We start from the raw sequence: 23,558 nt of genomic DNA, 5'->3' as shown, positions 1-23,558 counted from the left end.
CTCCTCGTCCCCCTTTACCCTCCAGCCCCTCTTTCCCAAGAAGCACTATGAGTGTTTGACTAGCTGTGAGTTCCTGAAGTCTGTAGAAGGGGTGAAACAGGGGGACTGCTCGGCCCCTGAGAAGGCCAGTGGCTTCGCTGCAGCCTGCGTGGAGAGCTGTGAGGAGGATGGAGAGTGCTCCGCTGTCAAGAAGTGCTGCTCCAATGGCTGCGGACACACCTGTCAGACCCCTAAGAACCTCTACAAAGGTACAATGACACGTACTGTACAGGCGCCGTATGTGACATCATTGGGTACAATACTAACGCTAGTTACTGTACACAGACCTTTGTCAGATTCGGTTATTCAAATGCAACAGTAGCTTTCAGCGCCGTAACTTTTGTCCCTGAATATTGTAAATCATTTTCTGTTATTATTTAGCAAGGCTTTTTAGTGTGTGTGTTTGTGTATGCACGCTATACCAAGTTTCACTAGTAGTGCTGCAAAATCCATTTAGCTATGCAGTGAACCATACATTTAATTTTATTCAAAATAGACCAATATTTCACTTGAGTTTCTTTGTCTCCACGCAATCCCCACATTCTGTACATGCTGTATTTTATGATACATCCAGTGTGTGAAATTGTTCTAAATCCGCTTTAGGCTCACAAAAGAACAGATGCATAGAGAGAGAGAGAGAGGGAGGGAGACCTCCAGTAAAACTGTTTTAATGGCACTGCCTGAGGTGGATGTTCAGAGAGGAGAGGAGAGCGCACAGCCCATTGTGGAAGAGCGAGAGAAGACTCTCTCAGTGCCTCTGGGCCAGGAGATGGAAGCTGGATCTTCTTCAGTTGTGTTTGTCAGCAGCACACTGACTCTCTCAGGCTGCTGACAGCCTTGGACCATAACAAGGCAGGAGAAGTGGAACGACTGGAACCTGCCTCTTTCAGTCTTTGAAGCAATGCAGTGACAGAGCTGTGGCTATTATTGAAGTGCACACAGACGTGTGTGTGTGTGGGGGGGGGGGGGGGGGGTCTGTGTTGAAGCATACATTAATATATTCTGAAAGAATGGATGTACAGTAAAGGCAGTGTCATGGCCTGGAGATTCACAGCCTGTGTGGATGGAGAAAGATAAAAGGAGATTTGCACATGTTTTAATTCGCAGTCTGCTTTAAGTCATGTTTGAATTCCAATCCTGATCTCCATTGTTGAAGGTGTAATTATGTGCTCACGGTGTGGAGAGAGTAATTGTTTCTGTATGTGCACAAGTGTGTGTTCAAGATGCTCCATAATGCTGGAAGCCATTATTCTGACGCGAGCCGGGTGAAATGGAGTGTTCCCCCCCATGGAGATCGCTCTCAGATGTGTGTTTGTGTGCCCTGTGTGTGTGCAGGTGAAGGTCCCCAGCGAGTGTGTGACAGTGGAAGAGTGCGCTGTAGAAAGCAGAGCTCATTGTGTGTGTTATGTCTTTTGAACACAAATACACAGAAGACAACTACAGGGCCTTGGTCCCATATGTAGAGATTTTTTCTTGATATCAATAGAAGCCAGTGATGTTACATACTATTCACTAGACTGTAACGTCTTCTTTTTTGTTCAAAGCTGTACTAGCAAAGTGGAGTTTTGAATAAGATGTCTTTTCCCTCAGCCATGATGTGTTGGCAGTCATTTGTGATAGATGGTTATTCTGTCACCATAATGGAGATCACTGAGAGACCAGTGTGGAAAGGCAGTCTTGTTCTCAGCCCCGTGTCCTTATGTAAATATGTCAGTCTTTACTTATGGTCTCTCCCTCTGGAGACGCTATGATGCTTGATCCTCACACTCGCCAGCCAGCCAGCAGTCGTCCTCCCCAGCCATTCACAGCTCCACACCCCTAATGGATTTAAAAGATTGAACAGTGCATGACCATCCTGGGGTATGGATGTATTGCTGCCTCTGTGCTCCAAAACAAAGACATTAATTTGATGCACATAAAATATGAAGCATATCTTTACTGTTAACCGTCAGAGACCTATGTAACCATGTATATTGATGACTCTGGGAACCATGGCATGACACTGAGCACTCATCAGTGTTTGAAGTCTATGGGAGGCCATTGTACTACAATCACCTTTTGAAGAATGTATTGTTGGATGTGTTCCTCCCACCTTGATTGGTGCTTGTTTGCCACGGCCCCAGTAATTAGCCTGGTCAGTGTGTGCGTGAGCACTCAGCATTATAATCCAGGAGCATTATTGTTGGAATGCACAATACATGAATGAATGCTCAGCTCTTGATGACTGTTCATCAAGGCAAACTTCATGGTTATGTTTTTTAGATGGGGCAGAGCAAGCATGTGGCCATTGGACGATGAATCCTGCTAGTACTTGGATGGATGGATTCTTGGTTGGGATCTGGCCCCATAGGGGTAATCTTTGTAGGGGTGCTAGCTAAGAGCGGGTTTAGGGTTTGTCACTTTGCTGCGTGTGGATGGTTGTTGGATGGAGAGACGGGATGTGTGTGGCTGAGGGGAAGATGAATCATGGCGAAGGGAGTAGGAATGCTGTGGTATTGTGTTCGTCTCTCACACACACACACACACACTGGAGCTGTGAAACATCAGCACAATGGCACACAGCTGTTACTCTGTGTAGAGCCTCTATCTACGAGACTCAAGACAGACTCTGTGTCTGGCAAATGGGCCCACCTCCATCTCCCACCTGGCATTCAATGAGTATAAATCAATCACGTTAAAAAGAATCAATAGAGATGTAACAAGTTGAAGCAGCCTGCTTATGCAGCACAGGCAATTCAACACTATTTTCAGCACCTTGTTTGCAGTTACTTTGACTTGAGTATGTGTGTTTATACTGTGTGCATTTCATGAATGTAGAGCAGCGCTAGGCACTCGCTCTCCTCGGTTCGAGGGGAGAGGTCCTTGGGTAAGTAAGTGTGTGTGAGAACGGCAGGTGATTTATTGAGAGGTGTGGGATTTATTCAGTGTTCTTCTGTACTCCTGAACGCTGCGTTTCCAATCTCCATCTCATTAACACTCAGCCCGATGCTCAATCAACAACTCACTACATCTCAGCTGAAATAAATCCTCCAGGAGAGAGTTAGTCTGTCATGGACACTCACTTTTCCCTACACCGCACGCACACTTAATAAATCGGCTTTATCGCACATGGGCACATTGACAGAGTTTAAATGGGTTGAATGTGAGGGACAATGAGGCAAATGGATTGTACACGTGTGTGTGTGTGCGTCTGAGTGTGTTTTGACATGGAGAGAAGATAATGTAAGCTCCTCGGCTTTCCACTACCTCACATACCCAGAGGCTAACTATCTGTGTCCTCCCCAAAGAGACAGCTGGTAAAACATGTTCTCTCTATCCAAGAGTATATCACGGTCCGTCACAGCACAATGACCATGATATTGACCCAGTGGACAGTGTCTCGGACAGTGTCTGTCAATTTCAAATCTGTGCTGTTTCTCCCAAAGTCAGTCTCACAGTGATGATGTTATATGTCTGTCCTCAAGCAAAGATTATCTATTTTATTGACAAGATAGCCAAGTGACCGCTCTAACAATGGAAATACATGTCCTCAGTGATTGAAGTCAGGCGAGATCAGGTGAGACCATTCTAGACAATGAGGGCAGATACGCGTGTGAACAACAGGCATAACAAAGTGTTTTTTTTCTTCTCAAAGTTGGTGATATTAGTACATTTATAACAGCCTAAACATTACGAGACTTACATTCATTCAAATAAGCCTCACGTAATTCTACACTCTCATAGACCTCCATACAAAAAAGGACTTATCTAAATCATCTGGCTTCGCCTCTTCCTCTCTGCCTAAAGTCACTCACAGTGATGTCATGCCCCATTCTCTCCCTAACTCTGTCTCACAGTGATGTCAATGACTGTTTTCAGGAGCACCCCTGAAGCCCAGAAAGGAGCTGGTGTTTGTAGAGCAGCCGTCTGGAGGCCTGGTGATCCGCTGGTCCTCTAAGTTCAACATCTCTGTGGAGCCTGTCCTGTACGTGGTGCAGCGCCGCTGGAACTATGGCATCCACCCCAGTGAGGACGACGCCACAGAGTGGGAGACCGTGGCACAGGTAGGGCACCACATCAGGCTCCTTCTCTGACTACCTCAATGCTGCTGGAGGATTGCTTTTTCATTCACATACAGTATATTATAATCAAATAATTTCCTGTTAAGTTATCCTAAATTAATAACATGGTCAGTGCTTTTTAGGAAGATGAAGAATCAGTGCTGAATTATTTGGTGGAAAAACCAACCCTAAAACTAAAGCATAATATGTTTTACACAAAAGAGAGAGACATAACAATGTCGGGGTGGTACTCCACAGCTGTGGAAGCACTGCACTCAATCACACTGTCGCACACTGTTGCACATTCCTTAGTTGCAGTGTCTTTGAAAGTTTGGCAAAGAGAAACAGACAGATGACTGATGTGGCAGCAACACTCACACGAGCTGCGACCCTGTGTGACCTTTAACCCCTGTGTGGCTGCTCTCTCCCATCTGTCGCTCAGACTACAGAGGAGCGCATCCAACTGGCCGACATCAGAGCCAGCAGATGGTACCAGTTCAGAGTGGCTGCCGTCAATGTACACGGGACCCGCGGGTTTACTGCCCCCAGCAAGCACTTCCGCTCCTCCAGAGGTAGGCTGTGTCTGGGAGAGTGTGGGGGTTGTGTGTGTGTGTGTGGCCCCTACTCGGTGTCAGTTCCTGTGTGACACCCTATCCTTACATTTACTACAGTCAAGGGCTATGAACAGGTGGAGACTTTGGGACAATCCATCACAGCCTGATTTGTCTCAGTAACGGCCATTTTCCCCATTTTGTTCATGGACAAATTGTGTTTTTTTGCATGTTTGTGAGTGTGTCTAACTTTTGCCTGAAATTCAATCCACCCTGCAGTGAGGGGAAACACCCACACTGCAGGAACGTAACATTGTTCCTGTGCTGGAATATTCTGCAAGATTACACCCGTAATGCTCACATTTATTAAAAGCAAATAACAAAATAGTTTTGGCACAGTGTCTTTAAATATCCATCACAACCATATGTAATCTGTTTCTTTTTCTTTACCCTATCTAACAAACCCGAACCTTAAATCAGATTATTAAGCATTCCTCGCCCCTCCGTCCCTAAAGTTGTCCACTGAGCTAAATGGAAATTGATGCACACTGATGCCAAACAGAACATAGAATGTCATCAGAAACCCCTGTGCGTGCAGAACATGTGCTTTTCTCCATAGCGATGCAGCCACACCTTTGTACATTTAACTCTTCAAAGGTGGGGCTTTCCCTCTTTACAGCTGTATAAAATGTCATATGTCCAAATTAGTCAGGATATTGCAGGTTTCAACTGCATGTAAGTTATTGTCTGGCTTCCAGGGAGAATGAGGTAAGGTAGGCTGCTCAGTGCTTCAGATCTGTGTTACAGATTAGCATTGTGTTTGATAGTGGGCTGAGACTGTGCTGATGCCTGTACTACTCTGAGTGTTTCTACTGTATGTCGAATGACTCTAAATAACCCTTTAGTCTGGATTACAGGTTTATGAATGTAATATTGTGTCTAGATTTCATCTGAGGTAGAGCAGATAGTTTGGTTTGAGGTGTAGAGGCAGAGCTGTGAGCAACGTTCTGCAGTTCAGTTGATTTGGCTCCGGATTTGGCCCTTTGTCTGAGTTCTTGTGGTGTGTTTGCTTTACCAACATGGCTTTGGCTAGAGATTTTGTCTAGCAGGGACCACCTTTGTCTTCGTCTTCAATATGAATAGCTGAGGAAGTAATGAAGGCATTTCTTTTTTTACATAGTCTATGACAAGATTGTGGTGCAATATTCACCAGGGAAGCAAAATGAAGTACCTTGCTTCATCCTCATATGTTTTGTGGTAGTGGTAACTGTATGCTGCCTGAATGACCTTCCTTGTCATTTATATTCTAACATGAAGTCCCCTGGGTGTTCTGACAGGCTGCGTGACATCACCAGACACCAGGTGGAAACAGGATTGTGCTGCAGGCCTGGAAACTGACCTCCAATCAGTCCCACAACGCTGATGGATGGATGAGAGCTGTCACATGATGAGCGATTGATTCTGTCATTCCATTGTTATTTACATAGCTCAGCCTGATCATCTGATTGCAATTTCGCACCACCATACTTTGTTTGGGCAATTTGCAAAAAACTCACTGCTTATTTATATAGCGTGGATATAATTAGCTGGTTCACTCAGAAACGATGCGTCCAATTGCACTTTGAAACCACCCCAAATGTGTTTCAGGTGGGAGAAGGAAGAAAGGGGAGATGAGCTAACAGTAACAGGGCTGTAGTCTCCATCATTTTCTCAGGAATAGGCCTTTCCCTCTGGTCTGGCGCCTGGCCCTGCCTCTGCCTGGCCCTGCCTCTGCCTGGCCCTGCCTCTGCCTGGCCCTGCCTCTGCCTGGCCCTGCCTCTGCCTGGCCCTGCCTCTGCCTGGGACCCATGGCCTGACATCAGTACTGACTATATGCGGCAGCCGGCAGCAATCCTGGGGCAGACCCCATCTGGCCAGACAAGCTCTGAAACATCATCTTACACACACACTCGGATGCACACAGCTAGGTAGACTCAAGTTAAGATGGAATGTGAAAGTGAGCAGCATGTGTTTGGTGACCATTGAGCCGAGCTCTCTGTCCTGTGTAACGCTGCCGTAGACGTGACACCTGTCATAACATTTCATGACAGATTGTCAGTGGTGGACTAATAACTTTACACCATCATACTGGCTGGGCCTCTCATATGGGCCCCTCTTATTCTGGTCTCTCAGCTGCACTGCAAAGCTGTCTTAACTGGTGCAAATGTATCCTGGTTAGACACATTAAACCAAACTTCTGATATGATTTTAAGCAAGGATCAACACATTAATGTGGTTTAAGTGATCGTCCATTTGAATGAATCTCAATATTTTGTTGATTAGTGTTTTTTCATTGGTCTGTGAGTCTCCAGCCACTTATTAGCACCAAAAAAACATTGCAGCTGTCACTTTTCTGCCGGCGCCGTTATTTGTGGTCGTTCCCAAATTGTACAAACAAAAACAGCTCTATCATGATCTCTTTCTGTCTTCCATTAAGAAACAATAGTCTTTCTGTGTCTAACATTATCCTCCTCACTCAGTCCCTGAATTAAAGCTTAACAGCTGGAGAGAGAGAGAAGGAGAACTGCTGTGGATTACATGACATTAGAGTACTGTGTTCCTGGTCTCTCTCCAGATCCCGCCGCCCCTCCCAGACCAACCAGCCTGCATGTTACTAACATGACGCTAGGTGCTGAGGGGACGGTGACAGTCCATCTTAACTGGACCCTGCCCTCGGAGCCCGACATCCCCGTCCATCACTACAAAGTCTTCTGGAGCTGGACCGTTCCCGGGAAGTCGCTGGTGCCGTCCAAGAAGAAGAGGAGGAAGACCACCAACGGGGTAAGCATCGGCTCTTCTCTTCCCGTCTGGGTGATGTGTCTGCGGGTTGGGAGGCTAGACACCCGAGGGCCTGGATGGGCTGATTGGATCAGACCCATCTCAAGCTCAGCCTCACTCCCCTAGTCTCTGCACTGTAAATAAGAACCACAGGCCCCACAATGGAAAAAGATCAGCAACGTAAGCCATTTAAATACATAAACTCTTAAAGAAATCGCTCATGCAGCACGGCACACTGCCCTTTTCATTGTTTTATTTCCTCAGACAAATTAAATTACCCTTAAACGCTTGGTTAGGCTTTGAAAGAAAACATAACATATAATGTATTCCTCATTTACGGCTAGATAGTGTCACAGGGATGTGTTCCTTTGATAACTTAACCCATATTTGTCAAGGTTACTGTTATTTAGATTGACTACTGGTAACTGAGAATAAGTCAAGGTCCTTTAGCCCAGTGGTTTCTTATTAATTGAATAACAATTAACAAGCTGTCAAATGAAGTGGTTTAACAAGTGCAATAGTATCAAATGTCTGTTTAGCTTAGCATCGCTATGAAGAATAAAGCAAAAACGCTATTGTCTAGACAGTCATTCCACTTGTGCTGACTTAGAATCCGGAATTAGTGTTGGTAACCAGATGCAGATGTGGCATGGAGGTGAGAAAGCTGGGAGACACCAGATATCTTTTGATACTTTGGCACCTCAGGGCTTTGAAAGCTACCTGCTGATGGTGGAATATCAAAACAAGCACTGGTCAATAACTGGAGCCTATCAGGCTCATGCTGCTGGAGGAATGCTGAGACCTAAACACACCGTAACGAAGCCCCAGGGGATGGGGATAACACTGCTCCCTCTCACAGCGCGTAAAGCCTCAGGCCTAAGACTCTATCACTATCTCCTCTCTCTCCATGTTGGTTTAGACCAGCACACGTGTTCCCAATAAGGATGGTCCTTATTCCCACAGACCTGGCTTCGACTGGGCTAGCCTGGGCTGGGACTGGAATGGACAAGACTGGGACAGGGATCTGAGTCATCTGGTTTGAGTGATACGGTTGTGGTCTGGCCACATTGTGTTCTGGCTGTGGTTGACGTGGTGTTGTCTCTGGGATTTCAGGCCCAGAGCTGGGTGGATCTGGAGGGCCTTCTGACTAACAATAGCTACACAGTGGAGCTGCAGGCAGTCACCTACTGGGGTCAGGTGCGTCTGAAGAGCTCCAAGGCATCACTCCACTTCAGCACCGCTGCCCAGAACAATGACTCTGGTAAGGCATCATGGGACATCGAGTCTAAACAAGGCTGCACCCATCTGACTTAATGATAAATAATGACACTGTTTATTAGTTTTTATGAGTTCATTTTAGAGTATTTATTAGCATAACTATTGGTACGATAATATATGTTTAAGCATACTGTAACCTTCCCATATTAGAGCTTTGAGCTACATTTGGAGATTTTATGAGATTAGCTGGACTAGAAATCAGATGTTAACTTCTCTTTTCCTTCTCCAACCCAGTGAAACCAGTGTCCAAGAAGGAGGAGGTTATGATGCCTGTTGGCTCCACCCTTGGCAAGCGCCCGGCCGGCCCTCTGGAGGTGGGCACACCCTTCTACCAGGACGGCCAGCTACAGGTCCGCATTTACTGGAAGAACCGAGGGGGTACGTACCATATTATTGTAGCGTACGTGGGCCTTGGCGCCGACCCTACTGTAATTACCACATCATTCTGCCCTTCATCAGGCATCCTGCATTGGTTAATCAATGTCGGGAAATGATTGGTTCTCAATTGAGATAAATCTGTAGGAAAAGCTATTGGATATTGTAGATCAACTAAATGAAACGGGTTGTCTTTGACATGGGCAATACGAGCACAGGGTGAGTTTAAATCTACTGTGGACCAGGAGGAATGGCGGCCTAGGGTGTTCTGTTATGTGGGACGGTAGCGTCCCACCTCAGCAACAACCAGTGAAATTGCAGGGCGCCAAATTAAAAACAACAGAAATCCCATAATTAAAATTCCTCAAACATACAAGTATTTTACACCGTTTTAAAAATAAACTTGTTGTAAATCCGGCCACAGTGTCCGATTTTCAAAAAGGCTTTACTACGAAAGCACGCCAAACGATTATGTTAGGTCAGCACCCAGTCACAGAAAAACACAGCCATTTTTTCCCGCCAAAGAAAAAAGCAGAAATGGAGATTAAATGAATCACTAACCTTTGATGATCTTCATCAGATGACACTCCCAGGACTTCATGTTACACAATACATGTATGTTTTGTTCGATAAAGTTCATATTTATCATCCGGTAATTTTGGGGAGAGCCACATCAATTTACAGAAATACCCATTATAAACATTGATGTTATGCATGGAATTTTAGATCCACTTCTCCTTAATGCAACCGCTGTGTCATATTTCAAAAGAACTTTACGGAAAAAGCAAATCATGCAATAATCTGAGTACGGCGCTCAGACACAAAAACAAGCCATGCCGATATCCGCCATGTTGTGGAGTCAACAGAAGTCAGAAATAGCATTATAAATATTCACTTACCTGTGATCTTCATCAGAATGCACTCCCAGGAAACCCAGTTCCACAATAAATGTTTGTTTGATAAAGTCCATAATTTATGTCCAAATACCTATTTTTGTTTGCGCGTTTAGTACACAAATCCAAACTCAGGAGTGCCGGGCAAGTCCAGGCGAAAGTTCAGACGAAAAGTCATTTTACAGTTCATTGATTCTATACTTCGTTTGACATGATTCTATCTTTAGGATGTTTTTATCATAAATCTTCAATAATGTTTCAACAGGAGAATTCCTTTGTCTGTAGAAATGCAATGGAACGCAGCTAACTCTCACGGGAGCGCGTGAGACTGAGCTCATGGCACTCTGCCAGACACCTGACTCAATCAGCTCTCCTTCACAGTAGAAGCCTCAAACAAGGTTCTAAAGACTGTTGACATCTAGTGGAAGCCTTAGGAAGTGCAATATGAAGTGCAATATGACCCCATGACCCCGTATATTCAATAGGCAATGACTTGAAAAGTACAAACCTCAGATTTCTCACTGCCTGGTTGGATTTTTTCTCAGGTTTTTGCAGGCCATATGAGTTATGTTATACTCACAGACATGAAACTTCAGAGTGTTTTCTATCCAAATCTACTAATTATATGCATATTCTAGCTTTTAGGCCTGAGTAGCAGGCCGTTTACTCTGGGCACCTTTTTGTCCAAGCTACTCAATACTGCCCCCCAGTCCCAAATAAATTAATATGAGCCCTCTCTCATATATTAGTGTTGAAACCTTACATTTTGTTTTACAAGACCTGACGTCACCCTCCAGAAACACACGGACCACATGTAAGAGTTAAAACATTCACCCCACTGCAGTGTCCACAAATTCCTTAGATCCCGTTCCCCAGCCCCTACGAAAATATGGAAACCTTGAAAGGCGTGCTCCAAAGGTAAGCCAGTCAAGTCCCATTCACTGGACTATATTATGTTGCTAATATACACTACTGTTCAAAAGTTTGGGGTCACTTATAAATGTCCTTGTTTTTGAAAGAAAAGCTCATTTTTTTTGTCCATTAACTCCTTGACGCACCTATCCCGTTAGTGGGATAATTTTCATCAACACCCGCTGAATTGCAGCGCGCCAAATTCAAATTAAATTACTAAACTTGTATTTTTCATGAAATCACAAGTGCAATATAGCAAAACACAGCTTAGCTTGTTGTTAATCCACCTGGCGTGTCAGATTTCAATACAGCTTTTCGGCAAAAGCATAACAAGCATCTATGTAAGAACATCTCTCTCGGTAGACAAAATATTACAAACACTAGCAGCCAAGTAGATTGGTCACGAAAGTCAGAAAAGCAATAAATTAAATTGCTTACCTTTGATCTTCGGATGTTTGCACTCACGAGACTCCCAGTTACACAATAAATGTTCCTTTTGTTCCATAAAGATTATTTTAATATCCAAAATACCTCCATTTGTTTGGCGCGTTATGTTCAGATATCCACAGGCTCGAGAGGTCACGACATCGCAGACGAAAATTCCAAATAGTATCCGTAATGTGCACAGAAACATGTCAAATGTTTTTTATAATCAATCCTCAGGTTGTTTTTAAAATATATAATCAATAATATATCAACCGGGACTGTAGCTTTTTCAATAGGAGAGGGAGAGACAGTAGCTGCCCCACTCTGTTGCGCAAGCAAAACTCTGCGAACACCCAGCTATCCACTGACGTGATGTGATCTTTCTCACTAATTTTTCAAAATAAAAGCATGAAACTATGTCTAAAGACTGACACCTTGAGGAAGCCATAGGAAAAATAATCTGGTTGATATCCCTTTAAATGGAGGAAAGGCATCCAATGGAACAGAGAGCTTTCAGGAAAAACAGCACTTGTTGGATTTTCCTCAGGTTTTCGCCTGCAATATCAGTTCTGTTATACTCACAGACAATATTTTGATAGTTTTGGAAACTTTAGAATGTTTTCTATCCTAATCTGACAATTTATATGCATATTCTAGTTTCTGGGCCTGAGAAATAGGCAGTTTCAAATGGATATGTTTTTTTTTAGCCAAAAATGAAAATCCTGCCCCCTACACTCAAGAAGTTAAAATAACATCAAATTGATCAGAAATACAGTGTAGACATTGTTAATGTTGTAAATGACTATTGTACCTGGAAACGGTAGATTATTTTATGGATTATCTACATAGGCGTACAGAGGCCCATTATCAGCAACCATCACTCCTGTGTTCCAATGGCACATAGTGTTAGTTATTCATTTTAAAAGGCTAGAAGGCCAGCATCCTGGAATCACCGCTTCACTGTTGACATTGAGGCTTGTGTTTTGAGGGTACTATTTAATGAAGCTGCCAGTTGAGGACTTGCGAGGTGTCTTTTTTTCAAACTAGACACTCTAATGTACTTGTCCTCTTGCTCAGTCTATTCTGGCTAGAGACAGTTTGCACTGTTCTGTGAAGGGAGTAGTACACAGTGTTGTACGAGATCTTCAGTGTCTTAGCAATTTCTCGCATGGAATAGCGTTAATTTCTCAAATTAAGAATAGACTGATGAGTTTCAGACAAGTTATTTGTTTCTAGCCATTTTGAAACACAAATGCGGATGCTCCAGATACCCAACTAGTCTAAAGATGGACAGTTTTATTGCTTCTTTAATCAGAACAACAGTTTTCAGCTGTGCTAACAAAGTTACAAAAGGGTTTTCTAATGATCAATTAGCCTTTTAAAATGCTAAACTTGGATTAGCTAACATAACGTGCCATTGGAACACAGGAGTGATGGTTTCTGGTAATGTGCCTCTGTACACCGATGTCGATTTTCCATAGAAAAACTGCCGTTTCCAGCTACAATAGTAATTTACAACATTAACAATGTCTACACTGTATTTCTGATTAATTTGATGTTATTTTAATGGACAAAATATGATCTTTTTTTTTTCAAAAATAAGGACATTTCTAAGTGACCCCAAACTTTTGAACGGTAGTGTATGTCATCGCCAAGCCAAACTCCACAGAGTGGAGGCAGGAATGCCCAGGCTGGCCTGGCTGAGGAGAGGCCCAGTGGTGCTTCTGATGGAGAAGCCATCTGCTCAGTCGCAGAGAGAGAAAGAGACCATGAAGAGACGGAAGTCTTCCTGGTCCAGAGTGATTAGCAGGGCTGGCCCGGGCTCCGGAGGCTGAGTGATTGTGACTGGGTTGGCTAAGCTTTCAGTCCCAGAGTGTTGTGGAGTTAGTTCTGGGCTCGCTCCATGGCCTAGCCTGGGGGGATGACTACACTACGCTGCAGCAGTCCTAGTCTGTGAGGGTGATGGTGTGGCACAGACTCAGCCTCTAACTGGGCTGATGATGGATGCCTCTGGGTCTGCCTCTGGGTCTGCGTCTGACCACCCGGGTTATACTGGAAGAAGGAGAGAGAGAGAAACCTGGTCCCTGATAGCCTAGGATCAGGTTTCTTTTCATCAGACTCTGTGTTCAGAACTTCAGACTGAGGGACAGATTAACTCAACACTGCTGATTACTGCACTCGCTCATTCAGAGGCAGCTCAACATTGGGACACATCTGGTCAAGTAGGAATGTCTATCTGTACTGTTTCATAACACATAGGTTTATAAAGGACTGTCTCAAAGGGTGAGATAGTGGATCACTGACTCAGACAGACAGACAGACAGATCAGTAGACTTCTGAGGCGAGCTCTGCCGCGCTGCTCTATACCTGATTTAATGTTCCTTCCCTTTTTTTTTACGTACCTCTACTTCTCTGTCAGCTCAGCTACGCATATCTTGTTTATTTTCCCCTAATTTCCCGCTTCCCCTTAATTCCTCTCTTCTGCTTCCAAACTGCTGGGAGGCTGAGCACGCCAGATCCGTGTCGAAACCTTCAAAGGCCTCCTTTTATCTCCCGACCGCAATCCAGTCCCCTGCCGAGGGCTAACACAGCGTAACTCAATTATTAATCGGAGAAGTATAATTTCACATCTGAACGCACACAGCCAGATGAATAATAATTCCTGTCAAATATCAGGGGGCAATGGGAGCATAAACAGCGCTGATTAGGCAATGAGGGTCTACGGTTTTGTAATGAAGCGAACTGGGGCTGGGTCCCGGTGTTTGAGACTGGCGCTGGTTCACCATTGCTTAGGGTAGGCCTTTAAACATGGCCACGTTCCGCTGATGAGATGATTCAACACAACATTTAGGAGAAATATTTGTATGTACGTATTTAGTCGTTCAAACTCTTTTTATTTCTTATTTTATTATGTTGACATTAATGTCATGTTGAAATGAGTCACAGTAGGAAATGTAAGAATCGTGTTTTAATGCGTTTCACCAGTTAGTGTATCAGCAGCATCTGTTAATGCCTGACAAGATCAGACTGATGGTGGGACACTAATAGAGAGTACTCAGACAGTCTGACTGGGTGTTATTGTAAGATAATGTATTATACGATAAGATCGTTTTACCCAACAAGCAAGTATCATGTCTGATATTGTCTTTGTCATCGGGTCCTTTGTTGTTTTTGCACCAGGTCATTGAATACTCTCATCTCTCTCTTCTTCCTCCTCTCCTCCCAGATCCTTTGGTGAGTCGTTACCATGTCCAGTGGATGCCTGAGTACTGCAGTCACAACGAGACCAGAGGACCAGAGAAGTCAGTCACACAGGTCTGTCTAATACCCCAAATTATCCTTCTATCAAAGTACAGTCATTGCGGCAAGTTTGTGTCTGGCTGTGTCTTGTTCAAAACATGAAGCAGATTTCATTTCTTTATGAAAGCAGCTCTAGTGTCAGAACCAAACAGCATGTTGTCATTCAGAGTCACATGTATTTATTTTCCAATATATTTGACGTACAGTAGGTTTTTAAAGGACCATAGAGTTTGGTCTGCTTTGTGTTTTAATTTTTGTCAAGGAAAAAATATAGCGATGCTGGTATCGTCACAGCCCTACATCTCAGTGGTATGCAAAGTGCCCGCCAGCCTTTTGTCTGGCACTAAGAAAAGACATCTCGTGTAAAGAAAAGGGCCCCACTCAGCGCCTCAGTCCTGCTGTGCAGCTTTGCAGCGGGTAAATCAGCGACTGTTTTGATTATGACTCAGTCGGTGTGGTCAAACATGGTGCACTGCCCAAACATGGTGCGCTGTACTAAAACAATGTTTTCGGGAATGATGGACCATGCACCCCCAGCATGAGCACATTGGGTGCAGGGGCTGGGTGTGTGTGTGTGTGGGTGGGGGGGGGTTGCGCCGTTTGAACTCAGCACTGTTCCAGGATGGCATAGCCTGGCAAGCAACACATTCTTCAGGGAGCCCTTCTCTGGTTGCTAGGAAATACACATCCTTTTTCTATAGATCCCTGGGAAGGATTCCAGCACAGCGCTGTCCTTGTCTCTTGTGTGTGAACATGGCGCCTTGGTTCGTTTTTAATCAGGGCTGTTGCATATCAGAGAGAAAACACTCGCCCTCTGAGTTCACGACTATTAGTGTAGAATGTCGTTATTACAAATGGACGATTTAATTCCAGTGAGACACTAAGAGAGGCACATCCAATCCTTAAAAGTTGTCTCTTTGCTGTTATACAGATTAAAACCATCAATTTTCGGTGGATTGACAATGGAACCCTGTTTAAAGTATCCTCCTTTTTAAATGAAGCCATACAGAGTTGGCTACAATTCAAATGTTATCTTTCAGAAGAGGCAGAACATTTATTACAGCAAATAATATGGCTAAACTTCACTGTACTGATAGAGGGTAAGCCCATGTTTTTCAAGATAATGTATAGTATAAGGTGTCATGTTTATGATGTACTTTGGAAACAACTTTGTTAAAATTGTCATACAAGCAGTTAATCAAGGTGTATGGAGATGTATGCTCAATACAAAATGATAACAACTCATTGCAGTTCTGTCACAAAAATGGAAGAGGCAATTACTTAATTCGTTTGTCTGCCAAAAATGTAAAATCATAAATGGCTTAACCTCTAGCGTCGAGCAATCCCGTATCCGGGAGCGTAATCATAGCCTCAAGCTCATTACCATAACGCAACGTTTCCTATTCATGAGAATCGCAAATTAAATAAATATATTGAAACACAAGCTTAGCCTTTTGTTAACAACACTGTCATCTCAAATTTTAAAAATATGCTTTAACCAAAGCTACACAAGCATTTGTGTAAGAGTATTGATAGCCTAGCATAGCATTAAGCCTAGCATTCACAAAAACAAGAAAAACATTCAAATAAAATAATTTACCTTTGAAGAACTTTGCATGTTTTCAATGACGAGACTCTCAGTTAGATAGCAAATGCTCATTTTTTCCCAAAATATTATTTGTGTAAGAGAAATAGCTCCGTTTTGTTCATCACGTTTGGCTAAGAAAAAAAACGAAAATGCAGTCACTTACAACGCCAAACTTTTTTCCAAATTAGCTCCATAATATCGACAGAAACATTGCAAACATTGTTTAGAATCAATCCTCAAGTTGTTTTTCACAATTCTATTCGATGAAAAATCATTCCTGGCAGTCGGTTTCTCATCAGAGGCAAACGGAAAAATGCTGCAGCTGGAGATTACGCAATAATTGCGACGGAGGACACCAAGCGACCACCTGGTAAATGTAGTCTATGGTCAATCTTCCAATGATATGCCTAAAAATACGTCACAATGCTGCAGACACCTTGGAGAAAACGTGGAAAAGGTAAGCTGACTCCTAGCTCCTCCACAGCCATATAAGGAGTCATTGCCATGAGGCGGTTTCAAAAAATGCGGCACTTCCTGATTGTATTTTTATCTGGGTTTTTTCTGTAACATCAGTTCTGTGGCACTCACCGACAATATCTTTGCAGTTTTGGAAACGTCAGAGTGTTTTCTTTCCAAAGCTGTCAATTATATTCATAGTCGAGCATCTTTTCGTGACAAAATATCTTGTTTAAAACGGGAACGTTTTTCATCCAAAAATTAAAAGAGCGCCCCCTATATCGAAGAAGTTAAAATGACCCATGTAAAATGTGTCAGATTCACTTACGGTCAAGAGGGTTAACAACTATGCCACATAAAATTCAAAATGGTTGGGCACAGATTTACGATGTCCCAATAACATGGCATCGGGTTTATGAATTGATATACAAAACAACAATTGACACATGAATTCTTTCTTTTCAATTTAAGCTATTATATAAAAATTATTGTTACAAAAAGAGTCAGTCAGCCTTGTGCAGACTATGCCACGAGGAAGCCGAAGCAATAAAACATATATTTTGGTACTGTCCATCGGTGGCTTGTTTTTGGAGTCGGGTCCAAGAATGATTGTTATGTCAATATCAGAGCGCGGTTGGACCACAGTCAGTCAATAGGAAATATCATTGTGCTCTTGGGTAAAAAATTTATTTTGGAGGAAATTTGGGCTGAAATGTTGCAGATGGAGAGTTTGAAGTCCCTCGTGAGACACCGTGGTAGAATGAAGTTTTGTATTGCAAGAGGAAATGGTAGAATGATGATTTAATGAGAAAGATGGGTTGATCTGTGTCTATCTGAAGGTTGGAATGAATGAGTGTGGGAATAAATACATACACACATGCACAGTATCATGTTTGAGGTCCTCCAATCAGGTGTGAGGGTGGGGATGTGATTATTGAATGTTTTGCATTTAGTTAATTCTGTTTTCTGTTTTGGTTTCACACTGAGCAGTGTGTGTGCTGGTCCTGGTGGTTGGGTATGCTCGCTTCCATGCCCTCCCGGGCGTTGGGCGGTGCTTGGTCCTTCCCGCCATTGGAAAACCCCTTCGGGCCGGGGGCGAGTGCTTTGCCCTGCTGGCGTCTGGGGACGAGCTCACCCAATGAACAGACTGATGGGAGCGGCCATTCATATTATATTGTATTGTTGTTTTTATTCGAAGAAATCATAATAAAAAAGATCAGCCACTCACTCAGCAGGAAATCTTCATGTTTTCTGGAAAAAGTGTCTGAAGTAATTCATTTAACATGTCATTTTCATTTCAAATGAACCCGAAATGCATTCTTGTCCCCTCGTCTTTATCAGATACCTCCTTTTTATATTTGTGTTACACTTGGAACCCATCAAAATAATGTAATATTTTTTTCATTGTAGTTTGAATGGAGGACTAGTGGGTTAACCCCTAACATGTGAATGTTCAAAGTGGTTCAGTAATGTGGGCCATGTTCCAGGGCATAGGGAGGGAACCTGATCCTCTCTTGACTCCATGTATTTAATTATCTGTGGTGGTTCCCTGGGATGTGACCTGGGTGATATCATGTCAGGGCTCTGAACGTTTAATGCGTCTCTTGGCTCAGGAGAACTACATCAACCTCCCGGGCCTGCTCTTCTCCTGCAAGTACAAAGTGACTGTTCACATGCTCAAGTCCAAGAGGCGCGCCAAGGACGAGAGCACCACCTTCCTCACCCCGTCCTGCACCACCATCAGGAGCAAGAGCCACAAACACATCCCCTGTCCTGGGGAGGAAGGTGAGTCAGCTGCCCAGTACAACCAAGTCATGTTATGTTCATACTCTTATTATCATGTTGCATTATGTGCCTGACTCCAAGACTCTCCACACGGTTGTTGAAAGAGGCTGCTTCTTCTCATGTTATAGTAGATTTTTGCCTTATTTATTTACTATGACTTATTTCTTCCCAGCCTAGCACATACAGTTTACATTATGCCAAGAATACATGTCCATCAGACAAGTGTTTTTCAGCATAGTTATTCCGATCTCTCTCTGCAGCCCCACTTCCCAAAGTGTTGGCTAAGTCGGAGAATCTGACAGCGTCCTTCTCCATCCACGAGGGAAACATCACAGGCAGCTTTCTGTGGCGGGTGTCACAGGTCCTGGCCCATCAACGAATCACAGGCTTCCAGGTCACCTGGGCCGAGGTCACCACTGAGAGCCGACAAAACAGCCTGCCCAACAGCATCATCTCCCAGTCCCAGGTCCTGCCTCCAGTAAGTCTATTCAACTCCATAATATTCAAATAACTATTATTCCTGTAGTGAAAATTCTTGTTTGGAAAGGTACATGCAGTCACTTTAGAATTGCTTATACCAGGAAGTGGCTATTGTAATTTATTTGCTTTTGCTGTAGGACACAACATTTGAAGGAAAATGTTATCAATAATATATTGTACTTTTCCCAGGGACACTGCCCTCTGTGTGCTGAAAAAATAAGTGTGATCTTCAGCATTTCATTATACAATGCCTGCCAGGAGTGGAGGTGTTTTTAAGGATACACTGTATTGCCCTCTTTACATGAAGAACTAGATAAGCAGTGCTGTGCAATCATACACAGAGATCTGAGGGAGGGATCCCGTTAGAAGTTCTCCTCCTCCTGTGTTTCATCTACCTTCCCTGCTTCCTCTTTCATCCTGTATGAGCGCGCTGAAAAACCCACTGTTTTACATAATCTACTCGATCAACAACACGTTCCGCCTGTCTGCGCCACCCAGTGAGCCGCTCGCAGCTCTAAAAAATAAAAACACTCATCACTACACTCAGTTTATCAGGATAAGTGTTTATTTACCTCTGTGGCTGAATAGAGAGCAGATGGTGGATGGGATGTAGCCCAGGTTTACCTAACAGATAATTCAACATCTTAACAACCGAACGGACAAAAACTCTAGACTTCTATGGGGAAAAAGTTATACAGGTACCAGAAAGTTATACTAGCCCTGAAGTCCAACCAAGATTAAATCTTTTAAACAACAGTCTGTCTGTGAGAAAGGTATTCAGCCAGTCTTGGAGGACAATTAAAAGTTTATAGAACATTGCTGCTCAAATCCTTTACAGTTGTAGAAAATGTTTCACAAAAGAAAATGGAAGCTGATAGAAAATGTTATTAGTGTGAGTTCTTGACCCCAAAAAGTAGATCAACTTTGACATACAACATTTGGTATGTCAAATAAGGTTTTCTACAGTGGCACCAAAGATGGTTAATGGTCTTCTCTTGTGCTGTTAACCCTTTCAGGACCATAGTCTGCTGGTGGTGTCTAACCTGCGGCCAGCCACGTACTACAGACTGGAGGTCCAGGTGATGACGTCAGGAGGTGAGGGTCCTGCCACCATTAAGACCTTCCAGACCCCCAGTGTGTTACCAGTCCTTCAACACCGTAAGTACCAACTCACTGACCACTGACTGTTGCTCTCCTGTAGTCAGCCACATGACTCATAGCTCATTTGAGAAAATCTGTGACGCACCAGTGACATCTTCATCAATGACCAGTATATTTCTTGCACGACCACACATTACTCTATTTTGATCATTATTCTGTAGTACCATTAGGAACTGAAATTGACATGTATTTGTGTTGTGTTGTAGGACCCAGACTCAGGCAGCACCATCCACATCACCAGAAGTCCTCAGCGGAGAGACATTGAGACCCCTGACCCATCAGACCCAGTGCGACAGGAACCAATGTCTCTCAGCACCTTCACCCAGGGAGGGAATACAGTGTGGAACCAAACAGCAACACAGCAGACCATGAAATCTGACCCCAACCTATGTGAAATGGGTTCACCTTCAGGCTGCACAGCATATGCTTTCCCCTCAGTCCTTCCTGATTCCATCCACTGACTGGACTCTCCATACGGTTAGATGCATACTGATATGTAGGACTCTTTTCTTTAGGACTGGCTGGTTCATTCTCCTGTTATTTATGGGACACTAAGACTAAGTTGGTTTAGGAATTCTCAAACTGTTTGTTCCAATAGAAACAATAACAAAGCAACAGTATTTTATCGATTCCAATTGTATATCGTTGTATATCTCGAACTCAAAGATTGTTAGATTATAAAAGGACAAGGAAAAAAGTCAATCAGATTTTGTTTGAATATCATGGTAACTTAACTGAAGGCACGTTAATAACAGTGGAGAGAACGGCATACAATTGTAAAACACAATCATGTATTCATTGAGAAAGGCGTGTGTTCACCTATTTATTTTACCAAGTAAAAAGATGTCGCTTAGGCATACCCTATGTAGCGATGAATAATGTAACTAAAACCAGTGTAGTTTAACCCAGAATATTTCTCCTAGCATGTTGCATGTAGAACATTTTGAATGTAAAACTGTAAATAAATCACAAGCTTCAAATTGAATGCTTGTAATGGTTTTGCATGTCAAACGTTAGTGTTCTGTAGGCATGAGCATGTCTGTTACCTCTTTTGGATATGTTAGCAATGTTTCATTAACAGATAATTATATATGGGGATTCATATGTCATGTTTATTAATGAAATTATAACTTTTATGTGGAAATTATGGAATTTTATGTTCTTGACTGTGGAAATATTTGTTGTGGAACAGTCAGTGAATGTCTATTTATTTGTGTGTGTGTGTTGTGTTTTTAGTCTAGTGTTTTTGAACCGGCAAAACATCTTGTAAAGACATTTTGTAAAAATGGAATTGTAAATATAGTCTCATGTTACATGTTATTTTTCCATGGTAGAAACTGTACAAACTGGTAAGTAATAAAATAATCCTTAACCTATTCCTTATGCTTTATCCTCTTAATTGAAATTGCTGTGAGGAGTCAATATGAAATAGTGTATATTGTCTAAACATTGGACTATTTGGCAGATACTGGTGCTTATGTTGGCTGTGTGGTCCATAACGCCAGACTCCAACAAAGCATATTCACTGATCTCCCCAGAAGCTTGAGACATACAGTCCAAATAAACAGGTCATTCAGAGCTTACCAGCAAGCCATGGCTGGAGTTGGGTGCCCTGGACATAATACTCTCCTTTAGACTACAGTATTGTGCCCTGCCAGTTGCGTAAAGTGTGCTGTTTGTATTCAAACAGCTTTAAATCCTTTTTGTCTCAATCCCTTCACTTTTTCAATATGCTGTGGAATGTTGACATTTTTGTGAGTACTTAAATTCTTATGGTATGAGAGAGAATACAGTAAACTGTGTGAAATCGACTAAAATTAGCATAGGCCAGAGGTTTGTGGTGTTTTCCTTGCGTTTTGATATTAATCATACCTCACAGATGCCAGTGCTACTTAATGGTTATTTGTTGGCTGTGATGAGTCAGTCAGCTGTCTGCGACTGACTCATACCTTCTACGCTTGTGCCAGTAACACCCATACAACACCCATCAGCGCTGGCCAAGTGTGTTGCCTGATGTAGTTTTTACATAGTCTGGACATCCTGACATTTGTTATGGACAACCCAGCATGTTACACTTGCTTAGCCCTTATGTCCCTTGTAATGTCTACAGTGCTGTTTTTGACCTCAAATTCTGGTTTGCTTTTCATATACACAACTGACAGACAGCCGATTTACTGTAGCTCTCCCACAGACCGCTAAGTGTTCTCTGCATATGGGTTTTATACAATGGTATGGTCTCAAGCTATTATGGGATCTATTACTGTTTATTAATGCAATATCATGAATCTGTGAAAAGCATGATAATTGCACTGTTTTGTGGTATATCAAGATTCATGTTCAAGATTATTGGATTAGTGTACTGTATATTGCCAAGTCTTCAATCCCAGTTGCCATGTGCGCGTGTATGCTTTTCCGTGTGTGCGCGCACTGTGCTTGAACAACTTTCTCTGTGACAACCGAGACCCTAGAAGTCTAGACTGTAGACGATTGGCTGCTGGGCCTCTAAGGACGTCCACATTTCCAAGTGGTCAAGAACCAGCCCTGTCTTTCCACAGTTGGCAGCTAGGTAATTATTCAGAATCCTGCTTTTCCCCCACTCAGGCCCTCTCCTCTCCAGTCAGTCAGAGGCTGTCTTTGGATGTGGATGAGACTAAGGAAGTGGCAGGCCACTCTTCTCTCAGGATGTTGTTTATGTACAGTTCTATAATGTCACAAGAGATTAGTTCATCTCAGTCCATGCACACTAATCCTCCCCTGTGCTGCTCTGTGCTCCAGGACCATGGCCAGTGTTTTGCCAAGGCCTCCTTTCTCTGTGAGCCAGCTTCTCTCCCTTTCAGCCTGTCACAGTCCTCTCTACACACACACCAAATACCACAGCCCTCAAGTGTGAAAATGTTAAAACAAAGGCCTCCATCCTCCTTTGAGCCACGCTGCACTAAGTCCAAGTCTCTGAGGACATAAAAGGAAAGAAAAACTGCAACTAAATAAAAGGCACAAAAGCTTGTCTCAGACTCTACAAGCCCAGATAGTGTTTATTCATTTTGCGTGACATTACAAGCTCATTGTTCCAGGCTAGGGGATATTGTTCTCCAATTGAAACATATTTTGGTAAACAATTATTGTCTTTTAGGCCCTCAAATAATCACGATCAGTCAAATATTTACCCTTCTGTTCGATGACATTTTGTCTTTTTGATTAAATGAGGTATGCAAAACACTAACTCCTTTCAGTTGACAGCAACAACGATTGTCTGTGTTTCCCACACATTTCCTCTGACCCCTCAGCACCCGTTCTGCAGATTAGCAATGCACTGAGCCATGCTTCGCCATTTATCAAACCTTGCACGCTAGTTCTGTCTCCCCTTTTCACTTACAATAGACTCGCCACGTCCTAACGCAAGCACACACCCTACTGCCCAAACAATATCAGCCGTACCTCATAAGGAATCAATGGATTT

The 23,558-nt window shown here is 43.1% G+C and overlaps 1 protein-coding gene across 1 annotated transcript in view; it reads left to right on the top strand.

Annotated features, from left to right (window-relative positions):
- The window catches only part of LOC139380694 (anosmin-1-like), a 54,017-nt gene extending 32,537 nt beyond the window's left edge, over positions 1-21,480 (top strand). Inside the window, exons 4-14 of the mRNA XM_071123629.1 lie at positions 26-248; positions 3,898-4,082; positions 4,522-4,651; positions 7,245-7,450; positions 8,561-8,708; positions 8,960-9,103; positions 14,558-14,646; positions 18,289-18,460; positions 18,721-18,938; positions 19,957-20,098; positions 20,308-21,480. Coding sequence (XP_070979730.1) covers positions 26-248; positions 3,898-4,082; positions 4,522-4,651; positions 7,245-7,450; positions 8,561-8,708; positions 8,960-9,103; positions 14,558-14,646; positions 18,289-18,460; positions 18,721-18,938; positions 19,957-20,098; positions 20,308-20,366 — 1,716 coding nt within the window. The 3' untranslated portion in view covers positions 20,367-21,480. The remainder of the gene's footprint in view (positions 1-25; positions 249-3,897; positions 4,083-4,521; positions 4,652-7,244; positions 7,451-8,560; positions 8,709-8,959; positions 9,104-14,557; positions 14,647-18,288; positions 18,461-18,720; positions 18,939-19,956; positions 20,099-20,307) is intronic.
- The last annotated feature ends 2,078 nt before the right edge of the window (positions 21,481-23,558 follow it).

The sequence above is a fragment of the Oncorhynchus clarkii genome, chromosome 22, assembly GCF_045791955.1.
Source record: "Oncorhynchus clarkii lewisi isolate Uvic-CL-2024 chromosome 22, UVic_Ocla_1.0, whole genome shotgun sequence".
NCBI classification, from domain to species: Eukaryota; Metazoa; Chordata; class Actinopteri; order Salmoniformes; family Salmonidae; genus Oncorhynchus; species Oncorhynchus clarkii.
The sequence above is the reverse complement of the archived record's forward strand: the minus strand, read 5'-3'. Positions and strand labels throughout refer to the sequence as shown.